This window comes from Equus caballus, chromosome 9 (assembly GCF_041296265.1).
Source record: "Equus caballus isolate H_3958 breed thoroughbred chromosome 9, TB-T2T, whole genome shotgun sequence".
In the NCBI taxonomy this organism is placed as follows: domain Eukaryota; kingdom Metazoa; phylum Chordata; class Mammalia; order Perissodactyla; family Equidae; genus Equus; species Equus caballus.
This window is the reverse complement of record NC_091692.1, coordinates 29,431,369-29,448,260: the sequence shown is the minus strand read 5'-3', so window position 1 is coordinate 29,448,260 and position 16,892 is coordinate 29,431,369. Positions and strand designations below refer to the sequence as shown.

The 16,892-nt window shown below is 38.1% G+C and overlaps 1 protein-coding gene and 1 pseudogene across 4 annotated transcripts in view; both read left to right on the top strand.

The window, feature by feature from the left end:
• The window catches only part of LOC138915533 (large ribosomal subunit protein uL15m-like), a 79,387-nt gene extending 62,508 nt beyond the window's left edge, over nucleotides 1-16,879 (top strand). For 2 of the 4 annotated variants that reach the window (XM_070222242.1, XM_070222241.1), the window contains 4 exons: nucleotides 10,894-11,052; nucleotides 11,653-11,818; nucleotides 14,305-14,428; nucleotides 14,928-16,879. In XM_070222242.1, the coding sequence (XP_070078343.1) occupies nucleotides 10,894-11,052; nucleotides 11,653-11,818; nucleotides 14,305-14,428; nucleotides 14,928-15,262 (784 nt within the window). In that variant the 3' untranslated portion in view covers nucleotides 15,263-16,879. Of the gene's footprint in view, nucleotides 1-9,563; nucleotides 10,342-10,893; nucleotides 11,053-11,652; nucleotides 11,819-14,304; nucleotides 14,429-14,927 lie in introns of those variants that run through there. The other 2 variants (XR_011421587.1, XR_011421586.1) reach the window with 2 other exon arrangements.
• LOC138915530 (ligand-dependent nuclear receptor corepressor-like protein pseudogene) lies at nucleotides 2,091-6,082 on the top strand (annotated as a pseudogene).
• Nucleotides 16,880-16,892: the final 13 nt, after the last annotated feature.

Below are 16,892 nucleotides of genomic sequence, written 5' to 3'. Positions count from 1 at the left end.
CCAGGATCTGAACCTCCGAACCCCAGGTCGCCAAAGTGGAGCACACGAACTTAACCACTATGCCGTCGGGTTGGCCGCATTCTTCCTCTATTTTTTGTACGTGGGATGCCACCACAGAGTGGCTTGATGAATGGTGTGTCGGCCCACACCTGGGATCTGAACCCATGAAACCCCAGCCGCCAAAGTGGAGCGAATGAACTTCGCCACTATACCACCAGGCCAGCCTCTATTTTTAATTTTTCTTTTTTTTGAGGAAGACTGGCCCTAAGCTAACATCTGCTGCCAATCTTCCCCTTTGTGCTTGAGGAAGAGTGGCCTTGAACTAACGTCTGTGCCAGTCTCCCTCTATTTTATATGTGGGTTGCTACCACAGCATGGCTTGACAAGCGGTGTATGTCTGCACCCGGGATCTGAACCTGCAAACCTGGGCTGCAGAAGCGGAGAGAGCTGAACTTAACCACTACACCACTGGGCCAGCCCCTACTTTTAATTTTTTGAGGAACCTCCATACTGTTTTCCATAGTGGCTGCACCATTTTACATTCCCATCGACAGTGTACAAGGGTTCCAATTTCTCCACATCCTTGCCAACACTTGCCATTTTTTGTTTTTTGGTAATAGTCATCCTGACATTTGTGAGGTGATATCTCAATTGTGATTTTGATTTGCATTTCTTATCAGATTTGGCAATATGGAGGTTATTCATAGGAAAACGTATGAATCAAAGAGGAGGAAAAGAGAGTCCACGTAGAACTCTTTCAAGAAGTTTTGCTATGAAAGCTAGCAGAGAAATAGGCTCAGCTAGAGGGATTACGGGGTAAAGAAAAGTGGTGTTTTGTCTTTGTTTTTTTAAGATGAGCGATATTACAACATTTTTTATGATGAAGAGACCATCCAGCCTGAGGAGAGATTGATGATGCAGTAAAGAGAGGGGATAAGGAAAACAACTAAACCCCTAAGTGGGTAGCAGACATAGGAGTCCAGATCACAGCTGGAAAGACTGAAGATCAACAGAAGAAAAGCCACTTCCTTCTCTTTAATATGATGCAGAAGATAAATGCAGTTGTAGGAAGGATTGTACATTTAGTGGTGGGATGTGGGAGAAATTCCCTATCTCGTGACTTTTTTCTGAAGTGTAAAGGAAAATCATTGGCCAAGAGAGAACATACAAAATAGTCATCGCGGAGAGCGAAAAAGTAAGTTTTCTAAAACCCTGGAAAAGGATGACCAGCTTAAGGTTTGTGATCAGGAATTTAAAGAAAGCTTGTCAACCTGAAAGCCAGTTCTTTGTGGCCAGGAAAGAGGGCAATAATGAAAAGTGTTCTAGAGAGAGCAAATACAGTGATTGTTGTAGCTTCTTATTTACCCTAAATGATCACTTAAAGTGTATAAGTACATTATAATCTATAACAATGTTAAAGAAAATATATAGCTAACAGAAGTTGGCAAGTAGAAGGAGCAAAGAAGTGTGAGAGGTTAGGTGTGTGAATATCTTCATCTCGCACAGAGTGAGGAGCTAATGTATAATTTTGAAAGTTGAAAATCCAAAAAAACAGATGTTTGAAGTACTTACCTTACTTAAATTATACGGTTTATCATAAAATAACTAAAATACTAAGAGGAAATAGTTTAAATTATCTAAATCCTCACCTGTCATAAGTGAATCCACAATGTCAAAAATTGATAAAACAATTAGTGATTGAGATCCTTTAATTTATAAATATGGAGGCAGTCACCGGAAGAAATAAAAAACAAAGTGAAAAGTAATTGCCTGTGGAGAACTTTTGTCCCTCATTATTATTTTGTATGACTTGATTTTTTTCATAACAAATGTATGCGTTAGTATACTTTAATAAAATTAAAACAGAAACTATTTAGCTGCGAATGAAGGCCTTGAAGTCAGGGCCAAGCTTTGATACAACTGGGTAGGTTTTGTCGAGGTGACATTTATTTCCAGCCCCTTCCCGTGCCCTCTGATTGGCTCTCTCGGAATTGGTTTTCTCCCAGTATCAAAGGGATTCACTGCCCTCCTGCCCCTGGCTTCCTCCCGCCTTCACTGAGGAAAAGCACATCTCTGGTTGTTTTCTGCTCCTCAACTTTGATCACTACAAAATGAGTCTATTCTTGGTCTCATTCTTAAAATGATTTGTTTTTGGCGCTCCGGGGCTCGCGCCCCTGCCTCGTGCCTGCGCCGCTCGTATGTAAATGAGGGCGCGTGACGCGGGACGCGGATGGACAAGGGAAGAGAGAGAGTGGCCGCTGCCCTCGCCGCCCGGTGCCGGAGCCCTCGGTGCGCGGCGGAGAGGAGAGGATGCCGGCGGGAACTCGACTCTTGGCGCCACCGTCTCATGCACTGTGTAGGTTTTGAGAGTATTTTAGAAGGGCTTTATGGACCACGGCTACGAAGAGCCCTGAGTTTATTTGAAGGATTGTCTACCATCTCTTGATTCTTCACAGTCAACACCAACAGAGGAACTGTCATCTCAGGGCCAGTCCAACACTGAAAGACTGAATGCCAAGCAGAAAATTAGCTAAATGCACTCTTTCGAAAGAAAGACCTTCCTCAGAACTGTGATCCTAACATTCCCCTAGTTGCTCAGGAATTAATGAAAAAGATGATACGTCAGTTTGCAATTGAGTATATTTCAAAAAGTGGTAAAATTCAAGAGAATAGAAATGGTTCAATTGGACCAAGTCTAATATGTAAAAGTATTCAAATGAATCAAGCAGAAAACTCCCTTCAGGAAGAACAGGAAGGCCCCTTAGACCTCACTGTGAATCGAATGCAAGAACAAAATACTCAGCAAGGGGATGGAGTGTTAGATCTCTCTACAAAGAAAACCAGCATAAAATCTGAAGAGTCGTCCGTATGCGATCCTTCTTCTGAAAATTCAATGGCTGGGAGACTACAGAGAAACAGAGAGGACTATGTGGAGAGAAGTGCTGAGTTTGCAGATGGTTTGCTCTCAAAAGCTTTGAAAGACATTCAGTCTGGAGCACTGGACAGAAATAAAGCAGGCATACCTCAAAAAACTTTACTTCTCCGCTTCGAAGCCTTACCAGCAGGGAAGCCTGCATCTTTTAAAAACAAAGCTCGAGATTTCAGTGATAGTTACTCATATAAAGACAGTAAAGAAACTTGTGCAGTGCTGCATAAAGTAGCCCTGTGGGCAAGAGCTCAAGCAGAGCGCACAGAAAAAAGTGAACTCAATCTAATTTAAAGAAAAAAATGAAAGCCTACAATATGAAACTTCACGTCCTACTGTACAGTTAAAAATTCCTCAACTACGAGTAAGTTCTGTTTCAAAACCACAACCTGATGGTCCTGGTCTGCTGGATGTTATGTATCAAGTTTCCAAAACCTCTCCAGTCCTAGAAGGATCAGCTCTCCAAAAACTGAAAAATATACTCCCTAAACAGAAGAAAATAGAATGTTCTGGGCCCGTAACTCACTCAAGTGTTGACTCTTACTTTCTACCCGGGGACCTCTCTCCTTTGTGTCTTAATTCTAAAAATGGAACAGTTAATGGAACCTCTGAAAATACTGAAGATGGATTGGATCGAAAAGATAATAAGCAGCCCAGGAAAAAAACGTGGCCGTTATCGGCAGTATGATCATGAAATAATGGAAGAGGCTATTGCAATGGTGATGAGTGGCAAAATGAGTGCTTCCAAAGCACAAGGAATTTATGGGGTACCTCACGGCACTTTAGAATACAAGGTAAAAGAAAGATCTGGAACACTGAAGACTCCTCCTCCGAAGAAACTCCGAGTACCAGACACTGGGTTATATAATATGACAGATTCAGGGACTGGCAGCTGCAAAAACAGCAGCAAGCCTGTGTAGATTACTTGTTAGGAAAATGTTTGTACGTGTGTTTGTGTGTGTGTGTATGTGCACAGGTGTGTGTTTGTGTGTCTATATACACACACGTGGGAATTACAGATGCTCACTCTGACAGGAGACATGAAATTTTGCAGTTCAAAAACCACTTACATGCCTTTTGAAAAAAAGTTTTATTCAGGGTTTTCACTGTGGACAGAATTATATAGTTGCTTACTTAATTCTGATAGTTTGTATTTAATCCTTGTATAAATAGGTGAAAAAGATTGAGGTTTTCTTTAGTAGTCAATAGCATAAAGCGTTGTGGGAAAACAAGTAATTGTCAAGTGAAACATTTTTATAGGTGAAAGACCACCCCAGCCATTCAGTTAAACCATCTTATAATGGAAATATGATATTAATAGTTTTTAAACATTTTTACCTAACATACTTAGAGTTACTGTAAGTACGTCAACCAACCAATCAGAGTTTAAATACGCAGCTATCTCCATACTAAGAAAAATTAATATATACAGTATTAGGACACTACAGTGCATTCTATGAAATATGAAATGCACTCAAGTGCATCCACCAGGAATAGACAAGAAAACCTTAAATGATATGTATAATGAAATTTAATATTTATCATTTAACAGTTGTTGTAGCAGGAAGTTGGGGTTTATAAGGTATACACTTTTTGAAAAAAACTGACACATTGTTAACCCCAGGAGCTATAAAATCCTTTAATATAAGATGGAATACTAAGAACAAAAAGTAATTTAAATTTAATTATTAAAATAATTTAATTTTGTTTTTCATTTGAAAAATAAGCTAATGTGTAAGATTAGAAAAGAAAGTTGGAATGCAACTTAGAGCATGTTTATAATGGGCACAGAAAAAGCTTGAGAATGATCATTTTGGTTTAAATGTGCTGGTTGGTTGATGTTACGACTACTTTAAATTTTAAGGATTGTGATAGACTCCTACTATTGAAAAACCTCAGTGTAACTTTAATATATTTGCTGCTGTGACATTTCAAAACATTTTCAGTTTATCAAAAATGAATTACAGATTTCATTTTGGTGGGCGATACATTATCGTTTTGCTAATAACCAAATTTGCAGTTTGTTCAGGGTCTTAAATGGATTTACAAATATTTAACACTGAAGCTGTTTTGAACTTTCAGTAATGTAAACTCTACTAATTGGGCAGTTAGAAGCTGGGCAGTGCATTTTAACTTTTACTAGCCTCATAAAAGAGACCAGTAATTTTTATATAGCAGTTTTAAAATGTGGTTCAGAGTATCCATGTTGGATTTATGGAGTATGCCGTTTTAGTGGTAAAATGTTATAAAGCATGTGCCTCCATATAAAGATTGGGGATTTGCTTCATATGTTCACAGTTCTCCGAGTGCCCCTTTGCTCTGTTAAAAGTCAGGTTCTGATCATTTTTCTAAGCCAGTTTTCCTAAGTCCAAAAGGAATACTTAAAGCTGAATTTAAAAAATAAGTGCACCTTGTCAAATACTTGTGTTTTTACACTTGTGTTTGTGTGTATCTAATAATCACATATACATGTAATACTAAAGAGATTTTCAGCTATTACATTGAAAAACTGCTTACATATGTATAAGGAAACTGAAGAGAGGGAAATACACAACCAAGTAGATATTTGGTCTCTTCGATCTATACTGAACCCTCTTCAGCAATTAATGTTACCTGCATGCTAGGGTATGAATCCTCTCGCTCTTTTTTATTCCCCCAAGAAAGTATACATAATAGATTGCAAAACAGCAGATGTCAGGGTCATCTTTCTTTTTAAAGAATTAAGCCATATTTTGTGAGGGCCAGAACTTGGATGATTTAATGTATTTCCCCTCCCCGCCCCCCGCGCCCCCAGTGAAAAGCAAAGTTAATGTTTCAACACAATTTTATTGACCTCTTTATACAGAATTTTACTTGCAAAAATTTGGGGGCTTGAAGGCATTACATAATATTTATATTGTATTGAGCTTTTTTATTCCTCACACTATATTTACATTAATAAATTGATTGAGAAGTTTATAGTAAAGGGATACTTACAGAACACTTTTATATCATTTAAAAGATGACCTGACCAAAAACTTGACAGGATTCATAAAATCAGGGATCATTTTGCTATTGACTTCACAGTGCTCAGTAGTTTTATAGGTAATATTATAGTTAATTTGCCGCGTTTTAGTACTTGTATTATTTATTTTTGGTCAGAAATAGTAAATTAAATATTTTTTGATAGTTTGTAGGTAATGATCAACTCCTAACTTTTAAGATTTTTTTATTTTTTCCTTTTTCTCCCCAAAGCCCCCCGGTACATAGTTGTATATTCTTCGTTGTGTGTTCTTCTAGTTGTGGCATGTGGGACGCTGCCTCAGCGTGGTCTGATGAGCAGTGCCATGTCCGCGCCCAGGATTCGAACTAACGAAACACTGGGTCGCCTGCAGCGGAGCGCGCGAACTTAACCACTCGGCCACGGGGCCAGCCCCCAACTCCTAACTTTTTTTTTTTTTTTTTTTTTTAAAGATTTTATTTATTTATTTATTTTTCCTTTTTCTCCCCAAAGCCCCCCGGTACATAGTTGTGTATTCTTCGTTGTGGGTTCTTCTAGTTGTGGCATGTGGGACGCTGCCTCAGCGTGGTCTGATGAGCAGTGCCATGTCCGCGCCCAGGATTCGAACCAACGAAACACTGGGCCGCCTGCAGCGGAGCGCGCAAACTTAACCACTCGGCCACGGGGCCAGCCCCCCCAACTCCTAACTTTTAAAAGAAACAAAATGTTTCTAGTTACTGAGTTCACTTTTGATCATACAAACTTGGAAAGGCAGGGAAATTTATGGCTTCCCCTTCCCCCCAGTGATTCCATTAAGATATTCTCTATGTTAAACTTTCAAAGTACTTTATAAATTTAGTTACCAGTTATTACTTATTAATTGACAATTTTCTGAAAAATCCAGTTTCAGCAGACTTTTAATGAAGGTGAAAGCAACCATTATGTGCTTTCTACTTATTTGAATGTTCCTCAAGTATTTTATATTTTAAAAAAAAAAGAAGGAAAAGAAAAAACGGTGCCTCTGTTTTTAGAAAACTACTGCTCAGTAAAGTTGTTTAAACCATTTCTGGTAGCTAATGATAATTTTATATTAAATTGTATACTAACTTTAGTGAGACTGATTTTTTTAGTTGTTTACAGTACAAATACTTGTATTTGTTTTTTAATTGCAGTATTTCCATTGTCACAGTAATTTAGTAAAACTCTGGCTGCCTTGATTTTGACAGATTTTGTTAATATAAACTGATTGTTAGGCAATTAGTTATATTTATGCATAAATCAATTGCTCTATGATTCATGAATTATTTATTACAATATTTTCTAATGAATTCATGTATCTGTCTTGTGTTGTACTGTAATTCTGTTCCTACTTTGTGTTGTTATATATCTAAATCTGATTGTATGAATTTTAATTGTTCAGTTAACGTGTTTCTTGGTTGTAATTTGTAGTAAAGCTCTTCAGTGCTTTTGCACTTAAATTTAAAAAATAAATAAAAAATAAAAATGATTTGGTTTTGGCTCATGGTAAAAATCAGTAATAATCTAATAACTGAAATTCCCTTCCTTCTCCTGTTCCCATCCCTGCCAAATATTATTTAATGTGTGATCTCATTTAGGGAGATTAGATGGGAGAGTTTTATATGCATGTTTTTGTTTTTTAATCTCAGAAACAGAGGGTTAAATTGATCAGATGCTTCACTTCACGGTGTATTAGTATTATGGTTCATACCAAGTACCTCATGTGATAAATTTATCCCCTTTTATTTTCATCCCCCTCTCTCATTCTCTACCCACCTTGAGAATTTTAACTCTAAATAATGAGCTCAAAAGAATTCATCTCTGTTGGCAGACTGTTAAGGCACTGGGATAGGTAGGGGAAAATTATTTGGGAGTGTGTGAGAAAGAGGCCTTCCCAAGGAACTTCAAATTACACCATCTTTACAGGGCTTGTTTTATTCTTTTTACATAATGATTCAGTAGTCACTATCAACTGGGACTGGAATTAGGATGGACTTTAAATCTCTTGTTGAGATGTTTTCTTATGGCAAGGTCTCATTAACATCATTTAAACAGAGTATAGCACAACACCCCAAGCAGGTGGGTGCTTAATAAGTATTATCATGCAATGATAATGATGATGTAAAACTATAGGCTTCAGGTAAGGGTTGATGACTTATTCACCACACACCTTAAACTACATTCTTAAAACACAGATGAAACTCATTAAATTATTTTGACAGTTTTATATGCTTCATCAACATGTTGGATATGGGATAAACAAACGGCCTACAATTAACTACAAACAATTATTTCCACTATTATTAACGGATGTTCACCAATAACATTATATAACCTACACAACAAAGAGCATCTACTTGCAAGAAATGCAGCACATTGTTTTTTATTTCCTGTATCTCATTTATTCAATACACATTTTTTCCATGAGAAACATTATTGGTGTTAACACTCATCCAAAAGTTCATTACTTAATGCAAACGATTTTCTAGGTAGAGAAAAAAATTGTATATATTTCTGTAGATGAGGGCACATTTTGCAACATATTTTGTAATTTTCCTCTCAGAAGTATGAAAATTCTAAAGAAAAGATTATGAAATATATTGAAGTGAAACCTCTTAAAGGCAGGAACTAGCTTATTTTTTTTCAGTATTTTCTTTTGTACTTCTAAATAGAGTCTGGACTTTATCTTCACATTGTTTTATAGAACTCATATATCTGTATTTTTCTTGAATTTGCATTATTAGGTCCACAAGAGACGTACTTTTTTTTTTTTAACTTTTATAAAATACTCAATTTGGGAAAGTCTGTCCTACTAGATTTCAAACAACGTGGGAGCGAGATCTTGTTTGACTTCATCCACGTATATTTTTCAGTAACAGGTTTCAGTGTCTTGCTCATAAATATTGCTTAAATAAAGCATGAATGCAAATTTTTCTTTCTGTAGTATTTTATACTTGTTTTAAAATAAGTTGAAAAGGGTTTAATTAAACATAGAAGTAGCTCCCCTCCAAAAATTTCTCTCCTTCACTATTTGTGATCACTAAGAGGAACCAGAAAGAAAACTCCCCAGCGAGACAAGTGAAATATAAAAAGAATAAGAGAAAGAAAAAGAAAGGAACCTTGTTTTCTATACCACATTCACTTAAGACAAAAATAGGGAAGCTATTTTTTAGCTTGAAAATAATGTTATGTGTTCTATGCTGCAGATATTCAATTTTATATCCTAGGAAACACTACTGTTCTACTAGGAGGCAGTGTAAGTGTGAGTCCTGGCTCTGCCGCTTGTTGTGAGACCTTGGTCAAGCTACCCGACCTTGCCAACCCTTACCGTCCCGGTCCGTAAAAGGTAGTAACATCTACCTCCACAAGCTATTGATCGAATAAGGCTGACAACACAGCGATGACACGTGCCAAGCGCTCCTATGGCACCTGTCATCACGAGCAGCTCAGTGAAGTTCGTATCTCAGCGACTCGGTGGGTCAATGCAGTACACGTAGAAGCACACTGATGGGAATGCGTAGGTTGAATTTCATTACACAGGTTAGTATTAGCCAGGCATTTTACTAGCTGGACTCTGAGTATTGTTTAATCTCACTGTGTTTGATTAGCCAAATTCAAAATTAGTAATTCTGCGCTCAGGTTATCTCATTCTCCACGGCGCGGTCAGAGAAGACGCTGCCTCTTGAGGACCGCAGACCGCAGCGTTTGCAGTGCGCGTTTGCTGTGGCGGAAGAGAACACCGGACGTTCAAGCCCGGGCTCAAGCCACGATCTCTCAAACCATGAAGACATCCGCAGCGAATTTACAAAAAAAAAAAAAGGCAGAGCAACACCGACATGTCAGTCTTCTAAAGCTTCCGAAGCCGCTGCCGGATTCCAGGGCGCTGGCGCGCTCGCGGCACTGCGACAGGGGCGGGGCCGCAGCCGTAAAGCAGCGCCCCAGACCACGTGGGCTCCGACGCGGCCCGGTGCCCTTGGAGGCTCTTCCTGGGGGGTCATGGCAGGTTCGGTGCAGGGCAGTGGGTCCAGGGCTCTGGACCTGCTCCGGACCCTGCCCCGGGTTAGCCTGGCCAACTTAAAGCCGAATCCGGGCTCCAGGAAACTGGTAAGTGGCTGGTGGCGTTGCGGGCAAGCGCTGGCGCACGGGGCGATGGAAGCGGCCCTGCACTGCCCGCGCTTTCCGGGGACTGCTTACTCCAGAGGGTATTGGGATGGAGGTAGGGTTTCTGAGTCCCTGTTCTCCTTAACTGCAGAGGAAAATCTTCTCGCGTGGTGTCAACTCGTAATACGGTTTATGCTTAAAAGCATAATTATGCTAGGGCGTAGGAGCGAAGTCGCACTGCAAAATGATTGTCCCGTTCAAAATTGGAATTAAAATGAAGGACTTTTCCAGTATAGCTTCATGGGAAAGAGTTGAATTGATTTATTCCGTTAGATGTCTCTTCAAATCACTAAATACAGCCAGAAAAGCTGTTAGGTGACGTACTGTAATTTTGAAAATCAGTTCGTTGCCTTCGTGAAGTGACAGGAAGTAAATTAAGAAAAATGTTTTCTTTATAAATTAATCTTTAAATAAAATAATGTATGGGTAGCAATGACATATTTACAATTCCAAAATAAAATTTCTTAACTATCATGTAAGCTTTGTTTGTTGTGGATGTTTAACTCTAGGTATTTTTCCGTTCGAGCCTGTTGTAGAATCCTTATCCCCATCCCATCCTTGGAAGTTTGCCTTTGAAACACAGCTTGCACTTTGGTTGCAAGAATTAGGTACATCTTCAGAGGCAAAGATGCTGATTTAGAGTGTTTGGACGCTAGAGCAGCTAGGACAGTGCTTGGCACAAGGTAGTGTTAGCTAGTACTGGTTGGTTGGATGAATAAATGGTGTAACAAAAAATATACAACGAAAAGATGAGATACAGTTTATAAAAAGGCATCTGTAGATCATAAAACTTTGTTCTTTCCTTTAGGAAAGACGACCGAGGGGGCGGAGAAGAGGTAGAAGATGTGGCAGAGGCGACAGATAAAGGAGAACGACAGAGAGGAACCCGGCCCCGACTGGGCTTTGAGGGAGGCCAGACTCCATTTTACATACAAATCCCAAAATACGTGTTTAATGAAGGACATAGGTAGGTTGCTTTGCTTTTTAAAGTAGAAAGCCCTGTTTTTCGCTGAGAATCACCTAAAAAATAGCTTGGTAGAAATTGATAGTCACTTTGAAGCAAACTTTTGCCCCTGTTCCTCTGAAGCATCTTTAGTCGTGCAATTAGTTTGGAATAGTAGGGAAAATAGCCCAGACATTGAGACTGCAAAATGGAGATAATGATGCCTGCTCTCCTGGTTGTTTAGAGGCTTAGCAATAATATATATAAAAACCTGGCTCATTGTGATTACCCAATAAAATGACAACTACCATGGTTACTTTGAGTTCCATTAATGCATAATTCAGATAGTGGGTTAAATTTTCCCCAAATTTGTTTGTTGATTTGTGTGAATGAGTGAAGTAAAATGCTTAAGAGGCAAAGTATTTTTAGCAAAATAAAGGAAATACTGGTTTTGTTTCGTTACCAAAAATCAAGCAGTATAACGTTTCTGTTGTAGTCAGGAGGGTCTTATTTTGTTACCATCTAAATTGTTGGAGGAAAATAGAGAACAAAACTTTTAAGTTGATTTGGAGAACTTAGAGGAAGAGAGTTGAGTTTTCCAACTGTTACTTTCTTGTTTTGTAGCTTCGGACGCCACTATCAGCCTTTGAGTCTCAACAGGCAGCAGTATCTTAGTGATTTGGGTCGAGTTGATCCTACTCAGCCTATTGACTTAACCCAGCTTGTCAATGGGAGAGGTGTGACCATCCAGCCATATAAAAGGGATTATGGTGTCCAGCTGGTAGAGGAGGTAAGTCTGGATTAGTATTTTTGGAGTTAGATAGGAGGCTATTTCTGATTTTCATATAATCTATACTCTGCCTCCTTTGTTTTTATCCCTTTTGAATTGTTATAACCATTACATAGTGGTGATTGTGTTTATACTCAGTTGTGGTTTTAGAAAGCCAGCATGATCACGTCGAGGGGCCTCTGTTCCCATGGTCCGGGAATGCTCTTCTCCCGTGTGTCCGTTCAGCTTGTTCCCTCCCTCCCTTTGGTTCTCTGTTCAGATCTGATAATATCAGAAAGGTCTTTTTTGATTTTCTTTTATAAAGGAACACTCAGCCCCCACCCGCTTCCCCCACAGTCGTACTCTGTCTGCATTACTCTGCCCGAAGTATTTTTTCTTTGAATATATGAACACCTGACATTTATTACTAAGTAATGCATTTATTTTTCATTGTCTTCCTCAGTGTGATGTAAGTTCTTTGAGAGCAGGTACTGTGATTCATTCCTATGTTTGCAATATTGGAAATATTGGCTCATGATAATAACTCAGTATTTATGGAAGAAAGGGATCAAATCCAATTCTAATCGCAGTAAAGGACTTTTCTATTTATAGACATTGGCCAGGCATTTCATAAGCAAATAAACGTGTTGTTAATTAACTGCTCCTCCTCCTTGTTGTCAGTAATGTAACTGTGTGAGTAACTTAGTGTCCACTAGAGGGAGGCATATGTTTATGGAAAAACCTTTTAGATTCCTTTGAAAAAGTAAACCTTACGGATAAAGGATTTTCAAATAAGATGATTTGAAGATAGATTACCAAATATGCGATTAAGTCTCAGTATCCTACTCTGGGTGTATAAGGGAATGCACATGTAAATTGACATGGAAAAATCCGTGACCTCTTCAGCTGTTAAACTGCGCATCCCAGCAACTCACAGGTATGTGTCTATTAAACTAACAAAAATAATCCTGAAAACGACACCAGGGCAGTGGTTGTGTAAGTACAGTTCCACATCGTTTACAGCGCTGTAAATTGATTTCCGATTTGTAGTAAATAGTGGATAATAAGACTTTCTGATCCTTCAGCATAAAATTACCAATTTGGAAAGACATGTTTTCAAGGAAAAACAAAATAAACCTAACTGATAGAAAGACATTCCTAAAAATGCTTTTATAATACTTAAAATACTGCAACTAACCCCAATGTCCAAGGATGGGGAGTGGTCAAGCAATCTATGGAATAGTAATTAAAAATCACAAATTATAGGGGCTGGCCCTGTGGCCTAGTGGTTAAGTTTGGCGCCCTCCCCTTCTGTGGCCTGGGTTCAGTTCCTGGGTACAGACCCACACCACTCGTCGACGGCCATGCTCTGGCAGCAACCCGCAGACAAAATAGAGAAAGACGGGCAACAGATGTTAGCTCAGGGTGAATCTTCCTCAGCAGAAAAAAAAAAAAAATCACAAATAATATGGCAAGACCTTACTTTATTGAGTCAAACGTACCATAATTATTAAAATGCAGGTCGGTATCATAGATGGAAAAAGTGTATCTTAGAATTGATGGAATATTTTTTAAATATATTAAAGGTTCATAATTAATAAAAGGAACTTGATTGGGAGCCAGCTTGTTTCAACCACACCAAAATAGGAAAAAATTCTTATCACTACAAAAAGAATGGTAATGATGCCATCTTTTTATTTTTGTCAGAATCTGTTTTGAAATTAAAATATAGCACATCCTAACTAAAGTGATCAAAAGTAGAACTTAAAAAAGTTCAGGACTACATTTTTCAGTGTTGACCATGGTAGGGAAAGGTAAACTTATTTTCTGTCAGTTTAGAGGCTGTAGTAAAGTCAATAATGAATGCAAAGTGAATTTCTGTTGTCCTTTGCTCCCTTTTTTCTTAGAGGGGGTGACCCCTCCAAAGCTCAGATATTTTATTCTTTCGCTGATTCTAGCCCACTCGTCCCCCTCTTTAACCTTCTCTTGGCCTCTTGCTTGTTAAGGGATAGGAAGATAAGTCATGATCTGTATCCTACAGCATAATGTTGTGGTTAAGAACACATACTGTGGCTGGACTGTCTGGGTTAGAATCCTAGCTTTGTGATTTTGGGCAAGTTATTTAACCTATCTGTGCTTCAGTTTCCCCATCTGTGAAGTTGGTTTAGCAATAATTCTGTCATAGGGTTGTTATGAGGGTTAAACAGCCAACTATTACCGAAGTACTGGGAATGGGTGCTTATATTGGTGTCTACGAAATACATCAAGTGAAAATATAGTCATCTCTGCCCACAGGGAAGGAAAATTGGTAAAAGAAGGGGGCCTAGAAAATGTAAAAGAATTTGATGTTATTTGATAGGACCTGGAAGCAGAAGTCTTTGAAGTAGGAATTGCTGTTACATTGTGGGCATTTTGGAGGAGGAAACACAGTGTAAAAAGGAAGCTTGCCATAGTTAATTTACTTTTAGCCAAGCTAGCTACTCACAGACTATTTTGACGTGTTACAGGGTGCTGATACCTTTAAGGCGAAAGTTAATATTGAAGTACAGTTGGCTTCGGAACTAGCCATTGCTGCAATCGAAGAGAGTGGTGGTGTCGTTACTACAGCCTTCTGTGATCCCAGAAGTCTGGGTAAGCTTGCTCCGCAGTCATTTTCTTCTCTCCCTCTTTGTCTCATGCTGGCTGCATGTGAGGATTGTAAAAGTCCTCATGGCTGTTTGACTTGCCGTTTGGACACCTCTGTTTTCTGTTTCAGGATTTCTTATTAGTGCTGTGGCTGGTGGGGCTCTGTCCTCTGATAGACCTCAGCCAGTAGGTCATAAAAAGGTTTTGTTTTTGTTTTTGAACACAGGGCTTAAATACAATGTTACCTATGTCTAGAAACTCACTAATGGTTGGTAACCCAGGAGTAACTCTGACTTTCAAGATACAAACTTTTGAAAATTAAGCATTTCCATTTGTTTACTTAAAACAAGCTTATTTAATTAAAAGAGTTCTTGGAATTAAGTTCTCATCTTGGTCATATTTAAAAATTAATGATTATAAAATACCATTATTAAAAGAAAACCATCATGTAAATAAAATAGTCAACATTTGCCTTTCTCTTTTTTTAATTTAAAAATTGTTTTAGAAATTCTATGCAAACCTGTTCCATTCTTTCTGCGTGGACAACCCATTCCAAAACGAATGCTTGCACCTGAAGCACTGGTGCCGTATTATACTGATGCAAAGAATCGTGGTGACCTGGCGGATCCGGCCAAATTTCCTGAAGCAAGACTTGAACTCGCCCAGAAGTATGGTTATATTTTACCTGACGTTACTAAAGATGAACTCTTCAAAGTTACTACTCGAAAGGACCCAAGGCAGATTTTCTTTGGTCTTGCTCCTGGACGGGTGGTGAATATGGCAGATAAGAAAATCCTGAAACCTACAGAGGAGAATGTCCTCAAGTATTACAGCTCATGAATTCCCTTCCAAGAAAGCAGAGTTGGAAAAGAGGACTGGAAAAGGAGGCCATGCGATAAAACAAAGAATTGGTGCGGTCACTGTGTTTGAGTGATGTCTACGACCTGGCTCTCAATAATACTTTCATCTTGGTCATTGTATTATTTCTTATCATAGTCATTATCAAGGAAAGTCTGCCTAGCAATGGCTTAAACAAATTAGTTTTTTTCTTATTTTTTATCACCTAAGAAGAATTGGTAGTGACGGTAATAGCCATAGCAGTTCAATAATCTTGCAGTTTCTGTATCTGCAATTCTCATGGCCTCTCCCCAAGACCCTAAGATGATCACCATGGCTCCAGTAAGAATAACCTTAAAGGGCAGGAAGAAGCGGGGAGAATGGTTCAAGCTATAGCTGCCCTGTTCATAAGGAAGCAAAAGTTTTCTCATGACCACCCCTTGCAGACTTTCATATACATCTTATTATCCATAGCTGTGTCATTTGATTCCCTCTAAGGGCAATGAGGCTGACGCACTGAGACTTAACTATGCCTGCCTCTACAGTTGGTAGATGGGAGAGGCAGAACATCCTTGGGGATGGAAATTGATTAGCCAACCACTAAGGACTGCCAACGTCATCAAAAAAGTTATTCATTCAGTATATATTTGTTGAATGTCAAGTATTCTAGGTTCTATTTAAATAACATAATATACATATATTTTATAGGGTACTTGATATTTACAAAATATATTTTTATAAATATAAAATAATTAAAAATACTTTAGAAAAGGTGCACTACTTCAAAAAAAGATCATAATAGAAGTTTTCAATGTACATTTTTTAAAATGTGCTTTCAAAAACTGTACCTAGGCATTCTGGAAAATGTAATGAAAACAGGTATTGCAGTTTGAATGGTACTACGCTAGAAAACAGAAGTAAATAGTTGTAGCAAAAACTTGTAGATATAAAGATGTTTCTGTGAGAACATAAAGGGCTGATGTACCCATAATGCACATGACAGAGGGTTTAACAATGTGCTGCCAGGCACCGTAGCTTTTATATACTCGTTGATCCGTTGCTGCTGCTATTAAGTTGGTTTTTCTTACTAACGCAATAGGATAGACTTAGGGTAGATGATAATAACACATTGTGTTCTGTGAGAAAATATTGGGCCGTGGAAAAGAGAAAATTAAAAGGGGCGATTTAATTTTGAAGTTACATATATGATCCTGAAAGAGATAGAGAAACAACAGGAATAGTATTATCTTATAATAGCACATCTATTTATTTGGTAAATTTAAGACAACTGTTTAATAGTATCTTTATTATGTTCAAGATTATCATTATTATGTTTAAGATATTATTATTATGTTTTTAAGACATAATTTTCACTCTGAGCTCATTAGTAACAGTATAACAAAAGTTGAGGCAAATTCATTTTTGTTTTCAATCTGAAAAAAGTCACTTTTGGAAGTTTCAAGAATGGAAAAAGTGCTATAAATGTGTTTCATTAAATTGTTCTTTTAAAAATGTATTTTGAAAGTCTACAACAATGTATGAACACACCATTTTACTATTAATTTCTTCTCCTGTACATATCCGTGAGACCAGAATAAAAATGGACTATTTTCCTGGCTAGATATGCATTTAT